Source organism: Puccinia triticina, chromosome 10A, assembly GCF_026914185.1.
Source record: "Puccinia triticina chromosome 10A, complete sequence".
NCBI lineage: Eukaryota > Fungi > Basidiomycota > Pucciniomycetes > Pucciniales > Pucciniaceae > Puccinia > Puccinia triticina.
Genome location: NC_070567.1, coordinates 3,882,902 through 3,907,379, shown reverse-complemented (window position 1 = coordinate 3,907,379; position 24,478 = coordinate 3,882,902). Strand labels below are relative to the sequence as shown.

General features: G+C 46.3%; 7 protein-coding genes across 7 annotated transcripts; 3 read left to right on the top strand and 4 right to left on the bottom strand.

The window, feature by feature from the left end:
• Positions 1-1,413: 1,413 nt before the first annotated feature.
• PtA15_10A371 (uncharacterized protein) lies at positions 1,414-8,963 on the top strand (the record flags this gene model as incomplete). The annotated part of the gene is made up of 9 exons (XM_053160539.1): positions 1,414-1,426; positions 1,493-1,533; positions 1,622-1,667; positions 3,888-3,977; positions 4,070-4,171; positions 4,253-4,453; positions 7,813-7,941; positions 8,023-8,178; positions 8,281-8,963. 9 exons carry the CDS (start codon positions 1,414-1,416, stop codon positions 8,961-8,963), a joined length of 1,461 nt encoding a protein of 486 aa, XP_053024503.1.
• Positions 8,964-10,582: 1,619 nt separating this feature from the next.
• Positions 10,583-11,873, bottom strand: PtA15_10A370 (uncharacterized protein; the record flags this gene model as incomplete). Its single annotated transcript, XM_053160538.1, has 4 exons — positions 10,583-11,007; positions 11,077-11,353; positions 11,502-11,719; positions 11,783-11,873. 4 exons carry the CDS (start codon positions 11,871-11,873, stop codon positions 10,583-10,585), a joined length of 1,011 nt encoding a protein of 336 aa, XP_053024502.1.
• A 458-nt stretch (positions 11,874-12,331) lies between these two features.
• On the bottom strand, positions 12,332-12,685 carry PtA15_10A369 (uncharacterized protein; the record flags this gene model as incomplete). Its single annotated transcript, XM_053160536.1, has 1 exon — positions 12,332-12,685. One exon carries the CDS (start codon positions 12,683-12,685, stop codon positions 12,332-12,334), a length of 354 nt encoding a protein of 117 aa, XP_053024501.1.
• Positions 12,686-14,301: 1,616 nt separating this feature from the next.
• Positions 14,302-16,990, bottom strand: PtA15_10A368 (uncharacterized protein; the record flags this gene model as incomplete). Its single annotated transcript, XM_053160535.1, has 14 exons — positions 14,302-14,332; positions 14,434-14,497; positions 14,574-14,590; positions 14,739-14,761; positions 14,871-14,951; positions 15,042-15,226; positions 15,344-15,530; positions 15,602-16,015; positions 16,081-16,148; positions 16,233-16,362; positions 16,446-16,581; positions 16,649-16,746; positions 16,826-16,859; positions 16,929-16,990. The coding sequence occupies 14 exons, from the start codon at positions 16,988-16,990 to the stop codon at positions 14,302-14,304; spliced, it is 1,530 nt and encodes a 509-aa protein (XP_053024500.1).
• Positions 16,991-17,689: 699 nt separating this feature from the next.
• Positions 17,690-18,250, bottom strand: PtA15_10A367 (uncharacterized protein; the record flags this gene model as incomplete). The annotated part of the gene is made up of 1 exon (XM_053160534.1): positions 17,690-18,250. The coding sequence occupies one exon, from the start codon at positions 18,248-18,250 to the stop codon at positions 17,690-17,692; it is 561 nt and encodes a 186-aa protein (XP_053024499.1).
• A 279-nt stretch (positions 18,251-18,529) lies between these two features.
• On the top strand, positions 18,530-19,216 carry PtA15_10A366 (uncharacterized protein; the record flags this gene model as incomplete). The annotated part of the gene is made up of 2 exons (XM_053160533.1): positions 18,530-18,566; positions 18,672-19,216. The coding sequence occupies 2 exons, from the start codon at positions 18,530-18,532 to the stop codon at positions 19,214-19,216; spliced, it is 582 nt and encodes a 193-aa protein (XP_053024498.1).
• Positions 19,217-21,757: 2,541 nt separating this feature from the next.
• On the top strand, positions 21,758-22,891 carry PtA15_10A365 (uncharacterized protein; the record flags this gene model as incomplete). Its single annotated transcript, XM_053160532.1, has 7 exons — positions 21,758-21,885; positions 21,994-22,078; positions 22,168-22,199; positions 22,266-22,323; positions 22,411-22,574; positions 22,658-22,754; positions 22,850-22,891. The coding sequence occupies 7 exons, from the start codon at positions 21,758-21,760 to the stop codon at positions 22,889-22,891; spliced, it is 606 nt and encodes a 201-aa protein (XP_053024497.1).
• Between the last annotated feature and the right edge of the window lie 1,587 nt (positions 22,892-24,478).

Below are 24,478 nucleotides of genomic sequence, written 5' to 3'. Positions count from 1 at the left end.
GCTTGTAAGACTGGTTCTTGCTGGAAAATTTTTTTTCTGGAAAGCTCACAAAGCAGGCAACCAACCAAGGCTAAGCTCACTTGTGCAGCTGGCTTAAAGGCACTCTCTTTAATCTTGCGATTTCTGTCAGGTCCTGCGACTCAGCCTCTGAGTCTGCTCCAGTCTTTCCCAGTGAGAATACCCACTGTCAGCTTTGGGTGTGATGGTCCAATGTGACCCAAATCATATCATAATATCACGTTCCAAAGCTTCCAACAATCAATTGAAAGGTATCCAGGCATTCTTAAATGATAACAGATACAAACTATTCAGAGTCGCGAGTGGGACTGTGACCAGTTGATGTTGTTCTGCTAAGTGGGTTGGAGGTGAGGAGCAAGGGAATGTGGTGGTGGCCGGGGAAGGACAAGAATGAGCGGATGATGGAAACAACAGGCCAAAAAGATTATGGTATTCAAAATGCAAGATGTCAGCGTGCATAAAACTTAAAGTGACATCTCCCAGCCAAAATTGCAGTTTATGATTTTCTGTAAAAAAATCTTATGCAATTTTGAATACCATATATGTGATGAGCTGCGAGTTGTTGCATTGTGTGTCTTCTCAGATGCCATTTGCGGGGAGCTTGAGCAGCGGAAAACGGAAGCTGCAAGTTGGCACAACATGGGAAATTATTGGCAGCTTTTGTTTGACAATAGACATCGAGCTGACCTGGTATCAACCTACCGTGAAGCCGGATTGCTGAGCTTCTTCTGGCCATCCAACCATTGGGTAGCCTCCCAGTCCATTGTCAGGCAAAGCACGCAGTGAGCCCTGCGGCAGTCTGATTTAAGTGAAGTCAAGTCAAACGACCTGATTTCTGCCGGTCTACATACAAATACCGGCTGGCGTGAGGTCGCACTTAGCACATTTAAAATCAGATTCAGTGAGAGTTGACACTGGAAAACCTGCACCGTCTTCCGCCCGGCGGTCACTGGCACAATCAAGCTGGAGGCAATTGTCTATCTCACAAACCAACAAACTGGCTGGCTGCAAATGTTCTCACTTTCTTCCACCCGGTGGCTCCCAGTGGTCACTGGAACAGTCACCTTGGAAGCTTTGAAAGGCTGCCTCACATGCTGTAGGGGCACACTCCTACAAATGGATGCCAGAAGGGGGGGGGGGGGGGGGTGAGTTTCCAAAGACCAGCCCCAACTCCTGAAAACCCTGGGGGTCAAGTCAGGATATATAAAGTCCTTCAGGAATTTCCCCCCAAAGCTCTCTTCTCTGATTTGATCAACCTCATCTTCCAAACAAGCAAACCAGCTCCCAGCAAAAACAATAGCAATAATAATGTCAAGTCCAGAAGAGAACAGAACATACTTTAAGAATATTGCAGCCCAGTACTACCCCGGCTGGAATTACCACAATCTTGAATCAATGCCACCTCAGTGTAAGCCTGACTGAAAAATGCATCAAACCTCTTTCTGATGTTAATGAGAAAAACCGTTTAATTCAGATATTGAAAATGATATCCCAAGAATAGAAATAGAAATGGTTGTGAGTTGCCCACTGGTCTCAACTGGCCCAAATATTGCAAGGATTTCACTGTATGATTTTTGTCTGTTCCTTGGTCATATTTTAACAGGTAAAGGCAATGGAGCAATCATTACATACCCTAGAAGAGACAAATGGTTAGCATACTACCACTTTTTACATATATGTATATTCAAAGAAACTCCAACCAGGAAATCCGCAGCTGCTATTTTTGAACTGAAACATCCTCCAATCAAGCAATCTAGCCCCTTGCCGGATACTAGCCTCTTGCCTGATCCAAAGCCCATTCTTGCGGACAGCTCCTACCTGAAAGATTTGCAGCCTCCAGACAAGCCACCATGTCCATCAGTGACGGAGTGTGCTTTGGCACACTCCTATTACGGAGTGTGCTTTGGCACACTCTTATTACAGAGTGTGCTTTGGCACACTCTTATTACAGAGTGTGCTTTGGCACAATCCTATTACGGAGTGTGCTTTGGCACACTCTTATTACAGAGTGTGCTTTGGCACACTCTTATTACAGAGTGTGCTTTGGCACACTCTTATTACAGAGTGTGCTTTGGCACACTCCTATTACGGAGTGTGCTTTGGCACGCTCTTATTACAGAGTGTGCTTTGGCACACTCTTATTACAGAGTGTGCTTTGGCACACTCTTATTACAGAGTGTGCTTTGGCACGCTCTTATTACAGAGTGTGCTTTGGCACACTCTTATTACAGAGTGTGCTTTGGTACACTCTTATTACAGAGTGTGCTTTGGTACACTCTTATTACAGAGTGTGCTTTGGTACACTCTTATTACAGAGTGTGCTTTGGTACACTCTTATTACAGAGTGTGCTTTGGCACACTCTTATTACAAAGCACACTCTTATTACAGAGTGTGCTTTGGCACACTCTTATTACAGAGTGTGCTTTGGCACACTCTTATTACAGAGTGTGCTTTGGCACACTCTTATTACAGAGTGTGCTTTGGCACACTCTTATTACAGAGTGTGCTTTGGCACACTCTTATTACAGAGTGTGCTTTGGCACACTCTTATTACAGAGTGTGCTTTGGCACACTCTTATTACAGAGTGTGCTTTGGCACACTCTTATTACAGAGTGTGCTTTGGCACACTCTTATTACAGAGTGTGCTTTGGCACACTCTTATTACAGAGTGTGCTTTGCCACACTCCTTTTACGGAGTGTGCTTTGCCACACTCCTTTTACAGAGTGTGCTTTGCCACACTCCTTTTACAGAGTGTGCTTTGCCACACTCCTTTTACAGAGTGTGCTTTGCCACACTCCTTTTACAGAGTGTGCTTTGCCACACTCCTTTTACAGAGTGTGCTTTGCCACACTCCTCTTACGGAGTGTGCTTTGCCACACTCCTCTTACGGAGTGTGCTTTGCCACACTCCTCTTACGGAGTGTGCTTTGCCACACTCCTCTTACGGAGTGTGCTTTGCCACACTCCTCTTACGGAGTGTGCTTTGCCACACTCCTCTTACGGAGTGTGCTTTGCCACACTCCTCTTACGGAGTGTGCTTTGCCACACTCCTCTTACGGAGTGTGCTTTGCCACACTCCTCTTACGGAGTGTGCTTTGCCACACTCCTCTTACGGAGTGTGCTTTGCCACACTCCTCTTACGGAGTGTGCTTTGCCACACTCCTCTTACGGAGTGTGCTTTGCCACACTCCTCTTACGGAGTGTGCTTTGCCACACTCCTCTTACGGAGTGTGCTTTGCCACACTCCTCTTACGGAGTGTGCTTTGCCACACTCCTCTTACGGAGTGTGCTTTGCCACACTCCTTTTACGGAGTGTGCTTTGCCACAATCCTATTATGGAGTGTGCACTCCCATTACAGAGTGTGCTTTGGCACACTCCTATTACGGAGTGTGCTTTGGCACATTCCTATTACGGAGTGTGCTTTGGCACACTCTTATTACGGAGTGTGCTTTGGCACACTCTTATTACGGAGTGTGCTTTGGCACACTCTTATTACGGAGTGTGCTTTGGCACACTCTTATTACGGAGTTTGCTTTGGCACACTCCTATTACGGAGTGTGCTGTAAGAGTCTCTGTTAGACTCTTCACTACAGTCCAGTAGGTTGATCCAGTAGGATCCAGTGAGTGGAGTTTGGGGCTAGACAAGACCTGTGTGTCTTGGAGAGAAATTCTAGAACCCAATAATCTTTTATTGGAAATAGCTCAGTAGAAGGTAATCAGCTTTTCTCTACTATATACAATAGATGATGAGTGGGAGGAATGGAATAAGAATGAGAAAGGGAAGGAGTGGTTTCAAGAGGAGACATCCCAATCCAGTAGAAGACCCTCACACCACACTGCTCAATTCCTTTAATATGAACACCCAGCTCCCCCCTCAGCCCTTGGTCCCACCCACCATGCAAGACCTCTCCCCCACCATCACTTTGTCGCAAAAGCTACTGCACTAGACATGATTGGTAATATATACTGACCAATTTGCATGTTCAAGACAGTAAATACATTTGTTGAGTTTTGGCTTGTTTTCCTCCCACTCCTTGACAAAACCCAGGTCATCCGGCTCAGCATCCCAGCGCGGCCAACAGTGAACAGTTGAATCTAGCAATAATCAACTATCATTGGGTGGCCCACCAACTTGGGCAGGTGGAACGCCGTAAGCAGTTGAAGGACATATAATACATGCATGCATGATTATCTACTAACCTCGTTCCTCCACAAATATTTTTGTATGTAGCGCTAACCAGACCTGTCTGGATGGCAGAGTTCAAGGCCGATCTACGGGCCATGATTACTGAATCCGAGGACCGCATCTTGGCTTGCTTTGAAGCTTACTTGAAGGATCAGCTCACTGAATCCAAGGACCGCATCTCGGCTTTGAAGGATCAGCTCACCAAAACCAAGAAGCAGCTTGGGAGTGCCATCAAGGCAGTTGACAGTTGAGTCGAGGCTGGCATCAAAGAGACAGCGGAGCGGATGAACAATGCAATCAGGGAGTCCCAGGATCAGGCAAAGGTGAGGGAAAACTTGCTCAAGACGGAGCTTGCTGTGGCTGCAGTTAGTGCAGACACCCGCCACCGCAAGATCAAGAATTCCTTGACCAGTCTAGCGAGTGATGTGGCCGCAAACACCGTCCATATTTCAGAGATCCGCAATGCCACCTGCCCCTCCAACCCATCCACTCGCTGAGCTCGCACATCAATGATCAGGCTGACCATCAATACTTTTCCTATTTCTAAGCTTAAACCCTTGGTTGTCATCATCTCCACTCCGTGACTTATGTTTGAAAAAATTGAAAACACAGAGTCAAGCAGATCCATGACTTTGACTCACATCCAGTGGTTCCCCAGGGGCAGGAGGAACTGCCACAGCCGATAAGGTCACAGGAGCTTGCCGAGCGGAGGATACACCTCATTGGCTGGTGGGCATTGCACTCGGCCAACTAGACTCTACATACAAGACTCGTCTACCGGAGGTTTTGGACAGCCTTGCCAGCTGGGCACCCCAGTAGACCAGAAAGTGGCTATACAATAGGCCCCGGGGGGGTGTTCCCGCGCCTACAGGATAGGCGCTTGGCGCAGTTCGGTACATCTCGCAAATTTTCGCAATCCATCTCCCCACTACCCCATACTTGAACTAAATTTGACCATCAACCTCTGCCTGGCAGCTGCGCAAGCTGTGCATCGCAGCATCCTGCACCACAAACCTTTACTTTTCAAATAAGGCTTTGACTTATGCGGTCGTAAAGGTATCAACTGTTCAATTGTAAGCCTTTCAACCATCATCCTGTTGCCGCATGAAATGCGAAATTGCTGACAACTCGCCCTCTCCCAACTTATCCGATCCCTTATTCCTTATCTAGCCCAATGGCCAATGCAAACCCCATCCGATCCAGGAGGAGGACCATCCGAACAAACACAGTGATTACCACTGTATCAACCGGAACATCTCGACGCAGACGCAAGGCCATTGCGAGACAAACCTCACTTCAAGAACCCTCCAACCGTGCCCGACAAGCTGATTCAAGACGGTTGGGCCAGCGCCTCAATATTATCTTAGGCCCGCAGGCCAAACGCAATTGAATTCAACCTGATGGAAATACAGAGTTTCAACCTCTCTTTGGAAGCTACGCCGAGCTCAACAACCGTGACGAGTGGGAAGATGATATACCGATTGCAGCCCACGCAGAGTACTTTTGACTTCAACGATACACAGAAAGACGAGAGGAAGTTTCTCGGAAATGGGCCGCGCTGGACAACGAAGTCGTAGCAGCTTACCTACTCAACCAGGAAAAGACAAGGAACTGGACGCATGCATCCTGTGATTTTTTGGTTCACCCTGCTCGGTGCAAATGCCCATCAACACTCATCTCCCAGCGGAAGGTTGATTTAATTGACATTACAAGTTAGTCGTATTAGTGCTTTGAATCCCTTCACTCATCCGCTTACTTGTGTCTTTTTTTGTAGTCCGTCGGGCAGGTCAACTTGTAAACTTCTGCAAGTGTACTCCTGATGTTGTCCGCCTGATTCACCATGGGTATTTTGCCTGCTCCGCCGAACAACCTTGAACAGCCTTCTCGATTTGCCTCGTACAATACCATCATCACCTCTGGCAGGCATCAGCTGTATCTAACTCAGCATTCATAAAATCCCTCTCGTCATTTCTGAATAGCCGTTCCCACTCACCTTTGCATCAGCGCGGATCCGATCACAAGCGCCGAGACCTGCGGGTACCTTTCTCCCACTGCATTGATCTGTATGTTCGGATTCTCACTAACTCCCGCAAGCTGTTAGAAGACGGATTACGATTCACCCAAGAAGACAAATGGGCCAATAAGTGTCCACGTTGCTTTGGACCTAGTCAAAATGAAGTCAAACAACATCCAAGCAAGCCAAATTTCATCATCGCAATGGACGGCAACTTCCAGCAGCGGCATTATGCTTATGCTAGCAAGGACAATCCCCGCGACGAGCAATATCCCGATCTTTTTCTTCCCCCCTCAAAGATTGCGAGTGACATAGAACGGTTGTCTGCCACTGGAATTGATGTCAGTACATTTGATCTTTCCTCTTCATGTAATGTACTCTGCTCATATTTTTTGTCTTCCGCATTGTCTTACAATCATCTCAAGCCACCGTGCTCCGATTTGCATACAGCCGCCAACGACACCCGAAACGGATCCACTTGGGATAAATGCAATGACAATGGGATCTTTGCCAGCACATGTCGCCATGATGTTCCGTTAATGCTGACCAACATCTATAAAACAGGCGAAAATTATGTTTTTTTTCATGTACGGAAAATAAGCATTCAATAGGAGATTGAAAATTGATTTGTATTGATTCAAGGCTCTACTACCCAATCTCAATTATCCGCAACCTTCTTGACAACTTCCCCAACCAAAAAGTGGGCATCCTTTATGATATTGGTTGTCACCTGGAGGCACATGTTGTAAAAGTAAGCTACATCGGATCCACCTTATCACTTGATTGCTTGATATTTTGTGCTGACAAGCTTCACACCAGCGAAATCTTTTAAGTGATCGGATAAGCGACCTCCGATTTGGAACCTCTGTCTTTCATGCGTATGTGCATGAATGGTCGTGCCAGGTTAAGTACAATCCACGGTTCAATGATTGGTGGGGTCTATCAGACGGTGAGGGGCTGGAGAGATTCTGGGCATTCCAGTCCCCTCTTGTCTCAACTCTTCGGGTATCAAATCGGTTACATCGACTAATATCCTTCCAAGATCGAGCCGAATACTACTCGTCTCAGCTCACTGAAAGTTCTGGTATTTGGTTGCTGAGGAAGCTCGAAAACTGCAATGAAATAATAAAGTGTTCTGCAGAAAGTATTCGGCAACTCCACAGCCTACCAAATCCAATTACACCTGGCTCAAACTATACCGATCTGTTCTTTGAACAGCAGTGGTTGCTTGAACAGAATTATCATCTGAACTTCAACCACACTTGGGAAAAGGCAAGGCAAGAGTTGGGGCACCTCCTTTGTTTGCAGGAGGAACTTGATGAATCTTGGTAAGTCATGTTGTTCGATTGTGAGTAATCACATCTTGGTTAAATAATTGTTGGCTCTACAGGCAGCAACCCACCCCCACCGTAGAACAGGCTATCTCACGTGCTGATTCATGCCGAGATATTGCAAACCGTATTAGGAATCAACGCAGTGCAATTGGCCCACATGCTCTGATAGACAATCTGACACGTTGAGTTCTCCATCTGCTCCATCATTGCTAAATATTCAACAGCTAATGTAACAAAAAAGGGATATATTGTATCAGGACCTCAAAGTGACCTATTGTGGAAAGTCTGGTACACAAAAATTGATGTGCGAAGGCGATTTCTGGCGTTGGCAGAGGAGAAACAGCCGCTATTACAATCGTGCCGTGCCGGAGAGCACACTACACTAGGTGAGTTTTATCTTTTAATTGCGCAATCTGCTGGCACCCCCACTCTTGATACTGAATATCATCAATCTGGTTCGCTCGTAGGCACCCGTGCAAACCAAAGACTGATAAAATCGGTCCGAGCGCGCGCCGATCAACTACGGACCTCACTTAATGCGTACAACACTCGATCTTTGGCATTCAGAACCGCTTGCCCAACACAACATGCACCTCCAACAATCGAGTATGCCGAGCTTCTTTGTCTGTTGCCAGATGACCCCTTTTGGAATGATGGTCTCTTCACCAATGGGAATGAGCCATGGGCTATTGATATAAATACCCAACGGGGTATTCGATATCTAGCTAGCCTCAAACGTGGAAACGAGGAAAAACGTCGGATTGGATGGGAGGTCCGTTGGGCCCTCCGCTGGGCAACCTTGCAGCACATAGTTATTTGGGACATCTTGCGTAGCATATCCCGAGTAAGCGATGATGCGATCGACATCCCACAAGACCTACAGGCATTCATCTCACATGATTGTCTTGGCTCTCTCAGCAATCTAAATGAGAAGATCTCTTCGGTGATAGTCCTCATGCATCAAAGGTTGATTTCAATAGGTAGACTCCAAGTTGATTGGGATAGTCACATAATTGAGGTCTTCGAAAATACTGCCCAACAAACTGGCGATAATTCTCTTCTGGAACTATGGGAGCAGCAAATCAAGAAGATTGTTCTTCTGATGAAGAAAACCCAACTCTCAGGCATCCCTGGTTATGTTTGGGACGAGACAGTTTTCACTGAAGGTACAGATGAAATTGGTGCCGAAAATAGAGCTTCAGCTACCAGAAATACCGGTTCAAGAGCCTCCAGCATCAATCATGCTGAGGAAAGACCTCAAGCCAATGATCCCTCCAACTCTCTTCCACAAAATAATGATTTTCATGCTGATGAAGATGATGAACTGGGAGAAGATGAGTACAATGATAACATTGATCATGTTGTACAATCTATGGAACAGTCCATGCTTGACAATCTTGTGGCTTGATAATCTTGTGCTTGCAGTTTTGGTGTGGTAGTGTGAAAGAATTTTGTCTTTGATTTTTATTAATCTCCATCATCTACCTCATAACATTGGGTGTCATCTAGATTTTTCCATTTTTATGGCAATAGTTTTATTTGCATGAACTGGACTACACTTAATGGGCATTTTTTTGACTAAGAGGCAACACTGAAAAGTCCACAGTGGAGGAATTTCCTTCCTTGATTCATTTATAACCATATTGTTGAGTAAAGTATCAGTGATTCAGCCAACTCCCTCAAACATAACATCACAGTGTTAATAATTGGTTGAGTATTTAATTTTATCAGCCGACTGCCCCAAATGCAGTTCTCAGGGTAAAACATTTCACCTCTGGGAAGGGTCCAGTTGAGGCAAATGTTTAACAACTCTCAAAAAAGCCACAAGCCTGACTTGATTTCCCCTCTAGAGAGTTTTGGGTTCACAGTGGTGAAATTTTTAAATACACTGAAAAAACCCACTATTATAGGTTGCCTTACTTGAATGTCTTTCACCTCTGTACCCTTTGGGTTTTTGGAGGTGAAATGTTTAGAAACTCTCACACAATTAACAAGTTTGGCTTGCCTTGCTTGACTTTCTTGCCTTGTCTTGCTTGACTTTCTTGGCTTCCTTTGCTTTACTTTCTTTCACCCCTGGGAATTTTTGGTTCCAGCAATGTGAAAACCAATGCTCAGGGGTAACTTTTATCTTCCTGTTTAATTTTTGATCTCAATATTATTGATAAATGATTTGGTGTTTTTGGAAGCAGTCTAGGAGCACCGGGCTGGCTTCATTAAGTTGCTGTTAGCGGGAACCACTGCCATATCAGTCATTATAAATTATCAACAAGAATGGTGAAAGAAAAAACACATAGAGAGATGAAAGTTCAACATTAAAAACAAATATGATTGCAAACTTTTATTTTTTTAACCTCTTTCTAGTCATTCTGATAAAAATCAAGCAATGTATGTACTCCTTCCTTGTTATACCTCAGAAACACACTTCAATTCTGATTTTGATCATTTTCTCTCCCCTTTCTGTTGTTTGTTTTGTTTCATTAAATAATTTTAACTTTTTTCAGTTTCTTCAATTTTCTGTAGTGTAGGGCAACTTTTCTGTAGCATAGCATGACCTAAGATCAGTTATCCTAATTTTGGAAAAAATTTGTTTAGCGCAACAAAAGCTACTCTGAGTGTTAGTGTAGCGGTGATTATTTACAGCAAAAATCTGTACACAACATTTACCGCTACACTCCCTGTGAGCGTAGTGGAGTTTAAGTCCTTCCTACCCCAAGCAGATTAAAGGTTTCACCAACTAGCCATTGATTCTGGACTAACCCCCTAAGGGGGATTAATCCTTACAAATGAGTGGTGATAAATGTGTTTGACCCAAATTGGACTGCTTAACAAAGAATATTTGACAAGTATTATTAGCCCAACAGGACAGAGCAATCAACACAAGATTTAGGTAGACAAATGGAAAACAGACAAAGTTATCATAGTAAGACAAGTTAAAAAAGACAGCATAACAGGGATTAAAATTGCAGAACAGGTGGTGACAAACAGCTGGGAGAAAGAAAAATAAAACAAGAGATGTCTGATTAGATTCTAGTCAGAGTCAGAACGTTCATTTGATGAATCGGAATTGTCTTTGTCGCTGGACAATTTTATTGAGTAGCAGTGTTTCTTGACAACACCTTTCCTTTGAGGGCTGGACGACTCAGAGGGAGTTCTGGACCCTGATCTTGAGGAGCAATGTGAGCTAGACTTGTCGGAGCGCACGCGTTTGGTCGCTCCGGAAGACAATTGTGAAGACGTAGCAGTTGTGATTCGGACTATGTTGATGAATTTGTCATCCAAGTCAAGATGGAGCTGCCTGATATCGCCTGGCCCCAGGTAGCGACTTGGGTTGGTGATATTCTTGATCGGTGTTCTCATCCGGGGATTCAGCTCCAGCCTAAACCTTTGTTTGGCTAGTCTCTCCTCGCAGTTCGTCCAAGGCCATGTGGTGAAAACGTTTTTGGTTTTTTTAGCTGGGAGGAAGGCAAACCAGTCAGCAGAAACAAATATAAAGTAGCAGTCAATCAGCCTAGTCCACTGACCAGCAAGTCGTGCCATACGTGTGGTCACCTTCAGTGAATGCTTGGAGTTTGGGGGGTCTGGATCAAGTGCTGAGGAAATATAATCAGATGTATGGCCTACAACCCACGCATGCAAACGATTCCCAAAAGTATTTGGCCCATCTAGATCCTCAGCAATTTGAACAAACGGGGTGGCCCCGTGGGTGGTTGTTGTCAGTTGATAAGAGTGGCGGCCAATATATTTTGATACTGTAAACAGAATCATCTCGCAATTGTATGTTTTTGAAACACGATTTGCCTGATTGCAAGTTGATCAGGCGAAACATCCGAATCACAATTTGAAACATTAAAAAACGTCCCTGAATCGCCCAGGCATCCAAGAAATCTTGAACACAACCTGATGCTTGAGCCAGCGAAACAGTGGCCCGCAATCCTGGAGGACCAACCCTAGAAGAGGCAAGGGATGCAGCGGCCACCCCACTATTGTTGTCTGCCTTGGAGTCGTCGTCAAGCGCTAGCTCAGATGGGGTGAGTACATTGGATCTATCACCAGCTTTGGATGGTCTATCCTCTTCGGCGTCTGCAGGTAGCTTTCGTCCGGCTGCCTCATAAAGCTCTGATACCCGAGCCATGCCATCTTTCTGAGCAATCCCCCCCTTGCCTCCTGAGTAGTACATGTAAGCAATCAGTGTATGGATCGTTACAATTGTAGAAAGGGAATACTTACGACCACAAAAGACATCACGAGCGGGCTGTGTCTTCCGGAAGCGAATCCAATCGGATGGCTTTTGAATGGGTAAAGATTTGCCTCTGTACATGAAAAACTTCGTCTCAGCTGTCAAGAGAAAATGTGACTGATGCAAGGCAGGTACTTACAAGAATTTGTCAATCATTTCAACAGAAACCTCGCGCTCAATTGCCTTTATAGCCAGCAGCTTACGTTGCTCCATGTGAAACTCAACAAAGAAACACCGATCCGCATCGGACATTGCACCTTTCGATCTTTCCTGAGCCTCAGCCACCAGATTGCCAATCGAGTCCTTCAGGAGTTCGGAGTAGGATCTTGGTGCTGGGAGGACTTTGCGACCATCTTCACCCTGGCTTCGATTACACTTCTTGTTCTTTCTGGGGAGTGGATCGGATACACCTTTGAGCGGCGGGGCTGATCTCAGACCTTGCTGAAGGGATGGGGCAGGATTATTGCGAGATCGCTCATCTACATGAAGGGATGGGGTAGGATTGTTGCAAGATGGATCATCAGCATTGGGGGGAAGATTTAGGGAACAAGACTCATTTGCTGCCCCCTCGAGTTCGGTAATAACACCTGATCGGATTGAGGCGGGAAGAGGATGGTGACAACCATCAGCAGCAGGAGCATTCTCCTCAAGCGTAGGTTTGGGAGCAGTTGCAGCTGTTCGAGTTGTTGAACCAGAGGTAGCTGCTTGTTTCTTGCGCTGTTTCTTAGGTTGTGGCTTGGCGGATGGCTGAGGTGGCGGGTTGCGAGGCCGATCACCCACCGGGTCAAGACTACTGCAAGTTGACTTGGGAGCGGGATAGATAACACCACGGCTTGCTTTGTGATGGTGATCTGTGATTGGGCCGGGCGCACTGTGAGGATAGCGAGTGCCATCGCCCGAGTAGCTTCCCTGGTGATAAAAATGACCTACAGCGCGTTTGTACATATATGATAAATCTGAGCATATCAAAATATTCAAAAAACACAAGAACATACTGGTCGTGTGATGGCCGAAGTGCTGAGGAGGGTTTTGTGAAAAAGCAGTGGTTCTTTCGATATCACGGTAAAAACCGGGCTGAAGACCTGAATTACTGGGCAAGAGCGAGCCAAAGGACACTGTTTGTTTTGGGTTTCCAGTGAGACGTGGGGTGTTTTCTTGATTGCTATACATGGTTTGTAAAGATAGAACTGGGTACAAACGGTGATGATTGTACATCCTCAGCTATGAACTGCAATAGCCTACATGTCGTCCCATCCACATATGCAAGATTGGGTCCGCCATGCAAACCGTGAACAGCTTTGGTACGCTGAGAAAGATTAAAAGTACTCACAAGGACAAAGAAATTGGGAACGTGTATTGATAGCTGGCAGGATAGATGTTGGTTGAGGATGAGGTTGATCAGTTCGAGTTGGCAGGCGAGGTTGGTGAGAACGGGTGGTTAGTGGCCGAGTTGTTCATTGAGGGTGAAGTCAATCCGGCGGAGTTGGGTGGGGACCGGGATGCTTGAACGTCTTGTTGGGACTTGGCCCTCGACAATGATGGAGAGCTCGCGGACATAGGTTTCACTCTGCTGCGCGCAGCAAAGGCCGCGTGGGTCCACACAACTAGACATGTACATATGTAAATCAGAGATGGATTGCGAAAATTTGCGAGATGTACCGAACTGCGCCAAGCGCCTATCCTGTAGGTGCGGGAACACTCCCCCGGGGCCTATTGTATAGCCACTTTCCGGTCTACTGGGGTGCAGCTGGGGGCTATTTGGCACTCCGCACATTTGAGATCAGTGGTGGTCACTGGCACGATCACCTTGGAAGCTTTCACGGCTGTCTCGCACGCTACTGTCTGCACATTTTCTCACCGTCTTCCGCCCGGTGGTCACCGGCACCTTGGAAGCCTTGACGGCTGCCTGCCCATTTCTGACGTTGCAATCTGCCTGCTCACACCTCAGAGGTTGACTTTTGACATCTGCACAGTCCGGTGGGCTGAGGCCGCCCGCCGTTCGACCGTGCCTCATGTCCACGAGTTGACCCATTTTTTTATGTTGCAAAAAGGATCTCATCTTGTTCCGTAGATATTCCCAAAATATATTTTCGTTCCCCGTGCCAAATTTGAAAACATTTTGCAAGCCACAAAGCCTGGCCAGTCCTCTCCCTTGGAGGGGAGCAATTCGCGCGGAAGGTATGTTTTACCTCGAAAGAAATAGAAAAAAAAAACAGGAAAAATGTTGGTAGGATGGATTGACAGAGGGAAATCTATTGGTGTATTCTTTGTGAGAATCTGGTTTTTCTTGTTCAAAAGAGAAAAAAAGCATGTAAGAGAAGATACAATCCTCTAAAAAACAGGAAAACACATCGTCTGTGAGCTTTCGTCTGTCGCGGAGAGCAAGAATCAAGGAAGATCTATGGAAGATAGTTGCACGGTGTTTCTTTCAAGTTACATGGCGAAAATGTATATATATGTAAGACTAAACCGTGTAAATATCCAAGACGAGCAGATCAGGGCAGATCGATTAGTCCAAGCGACGTTCAGTATTCTTGCGGCTGATAACACAAAAGCAAAAACATGGTGTGGGGTGAGCCACTGGTAACCAAATCTGCGATGTGGGGATAGAAGAACTCTCTTCCCGTGGTAGATTGCTTACCCGTTAACCCAGTCAGGCTCGTTCAAAGTCATTTCAGGCGCCCCGAATAGGATATTATCAACAGCTGTAAAAAATGTGAACCCGCCCGGTTCAGTCATGCAAAAATCAAGGAGGAAAATGAAACGCAGAAAGGGGCAAACCTTCGACTCCAATCATACTGCGAAAATCAGATTCGCGAAAAGTAAAACAAAAATAGTTTTTCAAATTCATCAGTTTTTTAAAAAACCCAGATACATATAATTAAAGTGTGACAGTTGAAGTTTTGGATGAGGCGGAGATAGCGCAGTGGAAAGATGGAAGCTTACCAAGAATGGTCCTGATTAGCAACCTATACCACCGTAATTTAATCCAAGACACGCCAAAGAAGCAGAGAACCGTGTGTGATGGTCAGCATTTGATGGATTCCGAATATTCATGGAAATGAATTCCGCTCATACCTCATATCGGTAAGATCCAAACCTTCCACGTGACCAAATCGAATACTTTTCTTTAAGCGCAGGCAGCACGGTTTTCAATTGCTACAACCGATCCATTGCGACCACACAAAAACAGAGGAAGCAAGAGAACGTTCAGAATATTTCACTATGTATGGGACAGGTTTGACTGACGGATTCTCGCTCAAGACTGGGCGTAGGGTAGCCGTGGTGAAATTTGCGATGGTAGATCGAGACGATCTCGGCATTCGGCTCGATCATTTGCGTGTTGATCAAGCCTTTTAGCGAGTCTTTGATGATGTTTGGCTCGTCGACGGGTCGCATCTTCGATTGACAGATCTCTAACATCAATGACCAATCTATAGAAGCAGGAAATTAAAAATCATTACTTTCACCTCCCATCCTATCATGTTTTCATGATAATCTGAGCAAGAGTGGAAATAGGTTTGCGCCGGAGACACAGAGGATGGACGCACATGGCCCTTCCTTCGCGGTTTGCAAATCTGCTTGGCCACCCATCGAAGGATCCGCGGTTTGTATGGTCTTGAGCTTGGCGTCTTTCTGAGGACAGTTGTTAGGCGAATAGTTGGAGAAGACAGTGACACGATAGAACGGGCAGTCATCTTCGGGGAAGTACAGCCAGCAACTACCTTTCATGGCTCCCTGTATGAATATAGAACGCTCCGATCAGCAAAAAAAATGTACATTCTTCCAGTAATGAGAGGATAGCTAACCGTTGGGAGGCCACGGATTCCGAATCCGACGACATGGGTGGTAGAGAACACGAGGCCGTCGGCGACGGTTTTCAGCGAGGGTGCAGGAGCCTGTTTCTCCTGGTCGATCAAGCCGCAGAAGAGGTCCAAGGGGACCGAGCTGATCATGTTCTTGTACGAGACTTGGGAGCCGTCGTCGAAGGATGCGACGCGTTTCTGGCCGTCGACGGAGACGAGTCGGCGGCCGAATCGGAAGCGGTCTTGCGGGATGCATCGGCTGACCGCTTTCCAGATCGCGCCGGTGCCCCCATGCGCCGGGAACTTGAACGTCGCATTCGGGCCCCAGTTCCCTGCTTCCTTCTTGTACAGCGTGTTCTTCACGACTAGCTTCAACGACGGCGCGGCCACTCGTTCTCCTAACCATTCGCATTGCATCTGGAAATAGAATTGTAGGCAAATTTAGATTACTGGTGATCGCTAGAGGCGCATCTTCCACTGACCATTGTCGTGGGGACTCCCCAGACCTTGAAGTTATAAGGTCGCATGAACAAATCCGCCAATCCGACCCCTTCAACAGAGAGATAACATCGATCATTGTTAGCAGTAAATCAGAAATGGCCGGGGTTTTATGTTTGTGTGTGTATATATTCACCCATCATGCGCACGATCCATTCGTCGAAGTTTTTAGGTTTTCCGACTGCTCTCGTTCGCTCTTCTGCCGCATCTATGAGACCGTCAATACAACTGACTTGATATTCGATCGGCAATTGACTGATGTTATTCTGTGGACGTTTTCATTCAAAAGAAAACAAAGGTCAGTAATCCAGCAAGTCACAGGATGACAAGTGAAAACATAGAACTGAACTTGGTAAGGATAAGCGACCCAGGAGTTTTTGCTTCGAACATACGAGATGCGTTGGTGAGTTAACCAGTCGGAATCTTGTGGTAACGCCTCATGAATCATGTCATCGAAATACTGATAATGTGAGAAAATTACATGCCTGTGGTTCGAAACACAAGTCAGTGGGAGAGACGAAGAAGAAAGAAGAGAGGTGTTGTGAAACTTACCCTCCTACATCGAATAAAAATCCTTCATCAGTCACGTCGGTCGATGCTAACCCACCCGCCTGAGACTGCTCGTCAACGACCAAGTAAGACTCGTTTTTCTGTACCCCCATCGATCAATATTCCCAGTCAGCATACATCAAATACCCCAGCGATCCAAGCTCATATGACGGCTCCCACCAATTGATGCAATCTGCGCGCGGCACCTAGTCCACTAAAATGTCCATGGCCAGTCGGTCAGTCAGCGTGTTTGATGGTATGGAAAGTTGAGCAATGGACTGACGTTGGGCCAGCACCGATGATGAGCACGTCGACTTGGGAGGGCATGGCAGGGTTCGAAGCCATGTTTGCGGAGGGATAGGATGTTCTGTTGAGAAATGGTTGATGCGAAGGTGATGATGATGGTGATTGGAGTGGTTGAGTTTGCAGGATGACGTCGGCTCCGGCACACCACTCTCCCCATGGCAGACACCCCCTGGCTGCAGCCTCCAGTCGACGCCACGACAACCACTGCCCCCTCTAGGACTGGTTCATCTGCTGGGTTTCATCTCACTCATCTCGAAGCTCGTAACCGTCCAGGGCGTGGCTTGGAAACAGTCCTTCCGCCTCCCAAAACAGGCGTCCAAGCCAGACCTTGCTATCTACATACACCTACATCGATACGCAGAGTGAGAGAAGTGCCCTTCTATATCTCTTTTTCATCATTGAAGTGAACAATTATAAACATTTTTTTGAGATATTTTTGAAAAGTTTTTGAACTTGCCCAAAAAAGAAATTGAACTTCTTTTTGAAATCTTTTTAATTCCAAAAATACTGCAGATGCACTCAAATACACCCAGGAGGTGTGTTTGAACCATTTTTGAAAAAAAAAATGTTTTCATTTTGTTTTCAAATACTTTTCAGTTCATTTTCAAAAACTTTTCGAAAATATCTCAAAAAGGTGTTTATAATTGGGGCCTCATCTCTTGTAATTGCAAAAACTGCTGGATTATGCACGAAAGACCCCATCAAATATTCACCTAACTGTATTGGGGAAGGTGACTGTCACTCTTGTCCACCCAATTTGTCCGCACCAATTCCGAAGGTCGCGGTAGAAGATAGCAAGTAACGATATAGTACACGCAATACTTGAATCTGATGCCCGATCGATTGGTACAAAGGGGTCCTTTGGTACACTACAAAGGGCGTGGTTCCTTCTCGCCAATGCCAAGTCATCTGCCGAGCGGAAAGCACAAACGGGAAGTTCGGCGAAAGCGTGTTGGCCAGGATGGCTCCCACAAACCCGCACTGATCAGCTAGATTTCCACCAACCAGAAAGGACATGATAGGGTAGTCGCCGCCGACGTTCTGTCCGCGGGTCGTCAACTCAGCCTCCTTTGTTTTGTTGCTACGCTGCTGTAAGCTGTTGAAATCTGGAGCCTGAGGCAATGCGCAACCATTGTTGTATCCAGTTTTGCCAGAGTGGACAATGGTCTGGGGACTCAGCTCCAGAATTGGAGCCGAATATTCCCCGGAGTTGTGTGTGGGTTTGGACACACCTGTGGGCTGTCGGGATGCACCTGGCTCAGGTGAAGAGGGTGAAGAGTGAGAAGCGGAAGTAAACATCGCTCAGTAGATAGCAACTGAGCACCCTTTTAAGTAGGCTCAGCCTGGGGCACCTTATCTTGCCCCCAGCCTTCACAAAGCCACTATATATCCTCCCCACCAGACATCAAGTAATCCCAGTACCATCCAACTGACTTATAGAAACCCATCCAGTTCTCCGCCAGTCAGATCGATTTACGGACTTGTCTTAAACCGACAAACCCAAGGCCCTCAACTTTTACTGGTCTCCCGAGCCGCAGAAAACCAATCTTATATCTGCTCCTTTCTCGATACCACGAGATGAATGAAACGACGCATGGCGCTCGGGGAAGTGTTCGTAAGTCAAATGCACAGACCAGTGCATGATGCTTTGCTTTCTTTGTCTTCTGACCCATCCTGATAATCATCCTCTCCACGCCAAAAATGCGTCTTTGATATTTAGAGAGGATGCTCAAACTGCGAGCCCGGCGTCCGCCCCCGCGTCGCCCTGGTCCATCTCGCCGGCCGCGAAGCGACCCGCATCGACAAAAGAAGCTGACATACCTGCATCCGCTTGCGAAAGCCCGCTCGTGGGAGCAGCTGCTCGACGTGAACACGAAGAGGGCGACCCAGGTCGACCATCCCAGGATTTGGACCATGCGCTGGCACTACCCGAGCGCCCCGGAGACCAGGCTTGGCACGCCTCCGGCCCCATACCCGGAAGCGCAAGGACGGCTGCAGACCCAGGAGGAGCGCACTCTGTTGTGGTCGGAGTCAAATCCATCACCGTATGACGAGGATGCCGACTTCGTGTTCGACGATCATGACGAATCTCTCGAGGGCCCAGCTCATGGATCTTCCGACTTCGCCGTTTCTGACAGGGTGGATGCAATCCAAGTCCTGCCGGGTGGGCAGTCTTCCAACTCTGACCGAGAAGAAGAAAATGCTGAAGCTGCCAGGATCCAATTAATAATCAATGAATTCCTTCGTGATTTCGTGCCGAACTGAACGCCGGCTTATTTTTCCTAACTCGCCTCGATATGATAGTACCTCTGCACAGCTGTCTCCATTTCCAAGCCTTCATATGGCTCTGTCCTCTTTTGTATCCAATTTGTAATTCCGGGGACCCCCCGCAAGGGCACCCCCCCATGCGATATATACTTTTCACCCGTATAGTTTTGTAGATCATCCATATCCTATATCATTTGTGATCCTTTTTTATTAAGATCCCAGTCTACTTAAGTTTACTTGTTCACATCTAACATCGCCTGAAGAGTCCAAAAATCAATGCAAGTAGGGTTTCATAAGAACCAAAAAACCTCTCGACAAAACGCTCTGGAAGCACTTTGAGCACAAATTAACACTGCCCGCAGAAATGGCTGAGTTGAGGGTATCTGGGATGAAATCATCCTTGGTGGAGTTCATACCAGTTTAGAGGTGGGATACCCTCAACCCAGCCATTCTTCTGGAAATGAATTAATGCTCTTTTGCTGAACTAATTGTGGGCATCAAATATAAAAAATTCCAAAACAAATGACAGGATTTTCTCCTAGACCAAGACAAAATTCCAGAAGATGTGTTCTGCAAAATATGCAAGACAGGAGACTCCTCTCTTTCATTGCAACTTCTTCATAAAATGTGCAGAAGACAGATTTTTCTCTCCCAAAACCTTGCTACTAAGTACATTAAAATTAACTTGAGAGTTCTCTAAATGATTCCAAGCCATGGGATGTGATAGGGATGAATATCTTTGTTAAGTTGCCTGGTTTGGGCATTTTTGACTCTATACTGGAGGACTTCCTGTTGATCTGGAAAGTCAGATCTGAGCCACCAGATATCAAATTTTGCAAGGAAATCTGGGTCCCCAAAGATCCCCAAAGTGATCCAGAGTTCCAGATTCCAGATTTCCCTGCAAAATCTGGAATTCCAGATCTGTTCAAAAGTGACAGGAAGTCCTCCACTGGCGGTAATTGATTTGTTAAGCAATCTGACATATTTCATTCCATGCAAGCAGGTGCCTTTGTTGGCGGTTTTGGTGGGCTTGTCTAGTAAAAATGTTTTCATATTACATGATCTACAGGATAGGACTGTTTCAGAAAGGGGCAGTACCTTTGTTAGTGATTTCTGGAAGGCACCAATGAAATCTTTTAACACTTTGTTGGTGTTATCCATGGCCTATCATCCGCAGACAGATGGGCAAAGTGAACGTACAAAACAGGTAGTTGAAGATTACTTGGAATTTTTCTTCCTACTATCGCTGTCAGGATAACTGGGAAAAGTATACTTTTGGAAATGGCGGGGTTCTCCATTAACAACATGGATTCCGCAAGCTGAAAGATTTCCCCCTTCTCCTTTAATTACAGTTTTCACGCAAGGTTTAGTGCCTGTACCATAGCAACAAATTCCAATTTTGGATTTCAATTTCAATTTCTTCAAAAGAAATTCACACACATTCCTTTATTATACCGGTACCCTCCTTGCCAGGGGCTCCCATGACTTTACTCCACTGGATTTTGTCAAGCATGTTATGACATAAGTTATATTTCACTACTAGCATATGAATTTAGATTATCTTTATATCATGTTATTTTCATTACTCTAAAAGACTCCTCTCCTGGGTGCCGGTGATCCCCCTTTCCTCACTCTCTTTTGCTCTTTCATCACCGGCATCCCAGGTAAGCACTGTGATGTTTTCTTCTCTTCTTTTATTGTCCTTATTTGTTGTTATCTCTGTGATGCCTGAAATCTTACTCTCTTTTGCTCTTTCATCACCGGCATCCCAGAGCGTAAGAAAGCACACTGTGACACACCCACATATTTTTCTCTCCTCTATTGCTTTTTGGTCTGTGAACGTAGATGTGAACCACTGTATTAAGCTGAATGGCGGCTTTTTTAGCGTGGCGCAGCGGATACACCGTTGCCTCAGGTCCAGTCTGCTTCAAGCTACTCTCGAAGCGCCAGCGGGAATGCATAGTGCCAAGTTCAAATTTGGACTAAATTACGGCTTATCAAGCACCCTCACGTTTCATCCCTGCGGATTACCAAAGTGCTCTCCAAAAGGGTTCTGGATTTCATACGTGGGTACATGAGTTTGGCTGGACCCTTGACAGATCATGGCGGTTATTCTTGTTTGTTGCCAACTCCTTGAACAGATTCCGTTGTCATCGCCGGCGGACTGACCGGCCGAATGCTATTGTTTACTAGAACTTCCTGATGAGTAAAGTATCCTTCATCCCTCGAGCCTTGGAAGGCAGCTATTTGGAAACGGGCGCTCGGGGTTGGTGCCACCTCCTTTGACATTCCCCGACATCGTCCCATCTAGCAACAGATGTCCAACTGGTCTGGAAGTGGATTTGTGGCTACGCGGTGGGTATATATAAGACCGCCAACTTCGTCTTCACTTATACTCAGCGTTCAAGAAACCGACTTCCGCGCCACACTGCTTCACATTCTGGCATTGACCTTATTGTGATCTCACATTCTTTGAAACCCACAAATTCACTTCAGCGCACTGCTACGGAAACTCGCCGCAAAACTCAAAAATACAAAATGCTTGCTTACTACATTCACTTCGCGTTCATCGCTTTGTTCAATCACCTAGCCGCTGAATCTACCTCAATAAAATGCAATCCTGATATTGACCCTCATAGACCTGTCCGCAAAGAGGAATGTTTGAAGTAGGTTTTTCTCTTCCCTCCTACCAGTCATCTTGACTTTTTGCCACTCAATGGTGAGTAGAGAAATTGACAAGACTGTGAAATCATCCTCATCCTTACTCAAATCAGAGCAATCTCCCAAATCGTCTACAACCCCGACAATACCCTTGATCTAGCGTCTAAGCTAGCAGATTACACCTACGGAGAATGCAATGTATGTCCACTCAACCTGATTTTCTCATGGATGTGTTGAGCATCAGCTTATACTGACAGTTACTTGGAGCAAATCACCCTAATCATCAGATATCTATCTACAATGAATTGGGTAGCCGCATGTAAGCCACAGTTTGCAGAACAAACATCTTCATACATTAACCTTTTGAAATCCTCCCTAATCATAGCACCAAGTCCGAAGTGGAAGCTCGTTTCAACGAGATCCTTGAGAAATGCCGATACGATGTCAGTTGGCTAGTTGGTTCATCGCCAAGATCACGGTGGTGACACAATGACCGACCAAATTAACAAGTTTGATTCTGATACCCTCAGGCTGGTGGTACCACCACTCATAGCAAGGACCCGATTTGGTTCTACACTGGCATCCGGGCCCTCGGCGGGTTCCAGTCGTGGGACTCCGACTTTCCGGCCCGATTGCCAACGTGTGCCATCAACGATGATAATGCAAAACCACTAACAAAGGACGACTGTATGAAGTGAGTCTTCTGATGGGCTGCCGGTCTTGCTTTCCAAGTGCTTGTTCCTGAATTTGACGGAGCCTGCTTGGTCAACCCACTAGGGCACTTGACGCCGTCGCTACTGACTCCACCGGGCGGCTCTTAACCGATGACTTTAAACTGACTGACTCGGTGGAAAAAACTTACAAAACATGCACGGTCAGTCGAATCATTAGCTAATAGGCATCGTCTGCCAGCACAAGTAGGTTTTGATGAGATAGCTGATGTCAAGATCAACTTATCCCTCTGTTTAGATCAACGTTTACACTTATGATTACTCGATACTTGAAGTGTAGGCACCCATACCTCCCATAATCACTTCCAAGCTCAGCTAGATGGTTCCTTGCGCACTAACTATTCCCTTTTTTCCCTCATCAGAACAAAGGCACAACTACAGGACGATTTTATCAAGACACTCATTTACTGCAATGTCTACGTGAGATTTTACCCATTTATATCCTGCTTCATCTGTCACTTGCCTAGTGCTCAAGGAAAGAGACTTACCCGACACGTCTTTGACAGTGCGGCCTGGTTCGCATCATGGGAGGGGCTCGCGGTCCCAATGGTAGAGTCTACCTTAGTTTCAGGGACGCACAGTCTGAACAGAGCTGTACCATCCCTCGCCCCACTCTCCGAACAAAGTGAAGACTGTGCAAATGTACAGCTGTTCCCCTACTCCTTTAATGCCATGATGTATTTCACTGAAAGAAAGATAAAATTTGATTTCACATTGCTCAAAACTCATTTGTTGTTCCCGCCACCAGATGATCATATCCTGTGTAAAGAAATCCCGATTCTGATGACTTCAATCAAGCAAGATTGCCGTAGTATCAAATACATCCTCACTTTTCTTCACCGAGCCGTGATTTTGCGAATTTTTTCACAAGAAATGAGGATATCAGGAGGATTCCTGTTCCTCTACCCCAAGAGAAAAGTGTGCCATGTTCCCTTTCTAAGATGATCCAAAGTCCCTCCCAAGGGTGGAGGGGGGACGCCGTCCCACGGGGACCCTCCCTCCTTCCGTTCGGCGCAACGGGACGAGGAGTTTAAAAGTCAGCTGCGACCAATGGTTTATTGGTAGGTGCAATGCCACCAGCGGTTTACCACTCCGCGCGAGGAGAGAATGAGTTGGGTAAACCGTAAGCCAGACCGAACTTAACGCAAGTCCCTCCTCGGGGGAGCGCAGGAGATGCTTCGCGCCTCCTCGGAGAGGCTTAGTTAAGCTCGAAGCCCTAACTTAACTAAGTCCCTCTGTAACTGAAGGGGGGACGCCTGATTAAATGTGTGCTTTTCCCCAGGATCACGTATGCGGCGGCGGTATGGGCCACAAAGTCTAATAGGGGCAAGGTTGCAAATCTGGCCAGTAAAGTGGATTGACTGGCGGGAATTTTCACGCTGGGGGTCTTCAAGTCAACGCCCAATGCGTTCATCCAGAGGAGATTGGTGAGAAGCGCCAGTGGACCGCAGTGAGCACGAGAGGAAGTCTTGGGAGAGCAAAGGGACACAAGAGAAGAGATAATCACCTATGGAGGTGAGGAGCGGAGATGACTAGATGAGTGTTCATTGCATAGCAAGAGAAAACTAGACAGGAAGCGACAAAAGAGGAAAAAGAAAAGCAAACCTGAGAAGCGCCAGTGGACCGCAGTGAGCACGAGAGGAAGTCTTGGGAGAGCAAAGGGACACAAGAGAAGAGATAATCACCTATTGAGGTGAGGAGTGGAGATGACTAGATGAGTGGGAAAAGAAAGGAAAGAGAAAAGAAAATACAGGCTCTAGCGGTGAATCTATCTACAAGATGTAAACCTAAGCTGAGTATGTAACCAATCCTCCAGGTTTCCCACGCCTCGCTCCATAACCACCTTTCCTCCTGATGTCCGGATGTC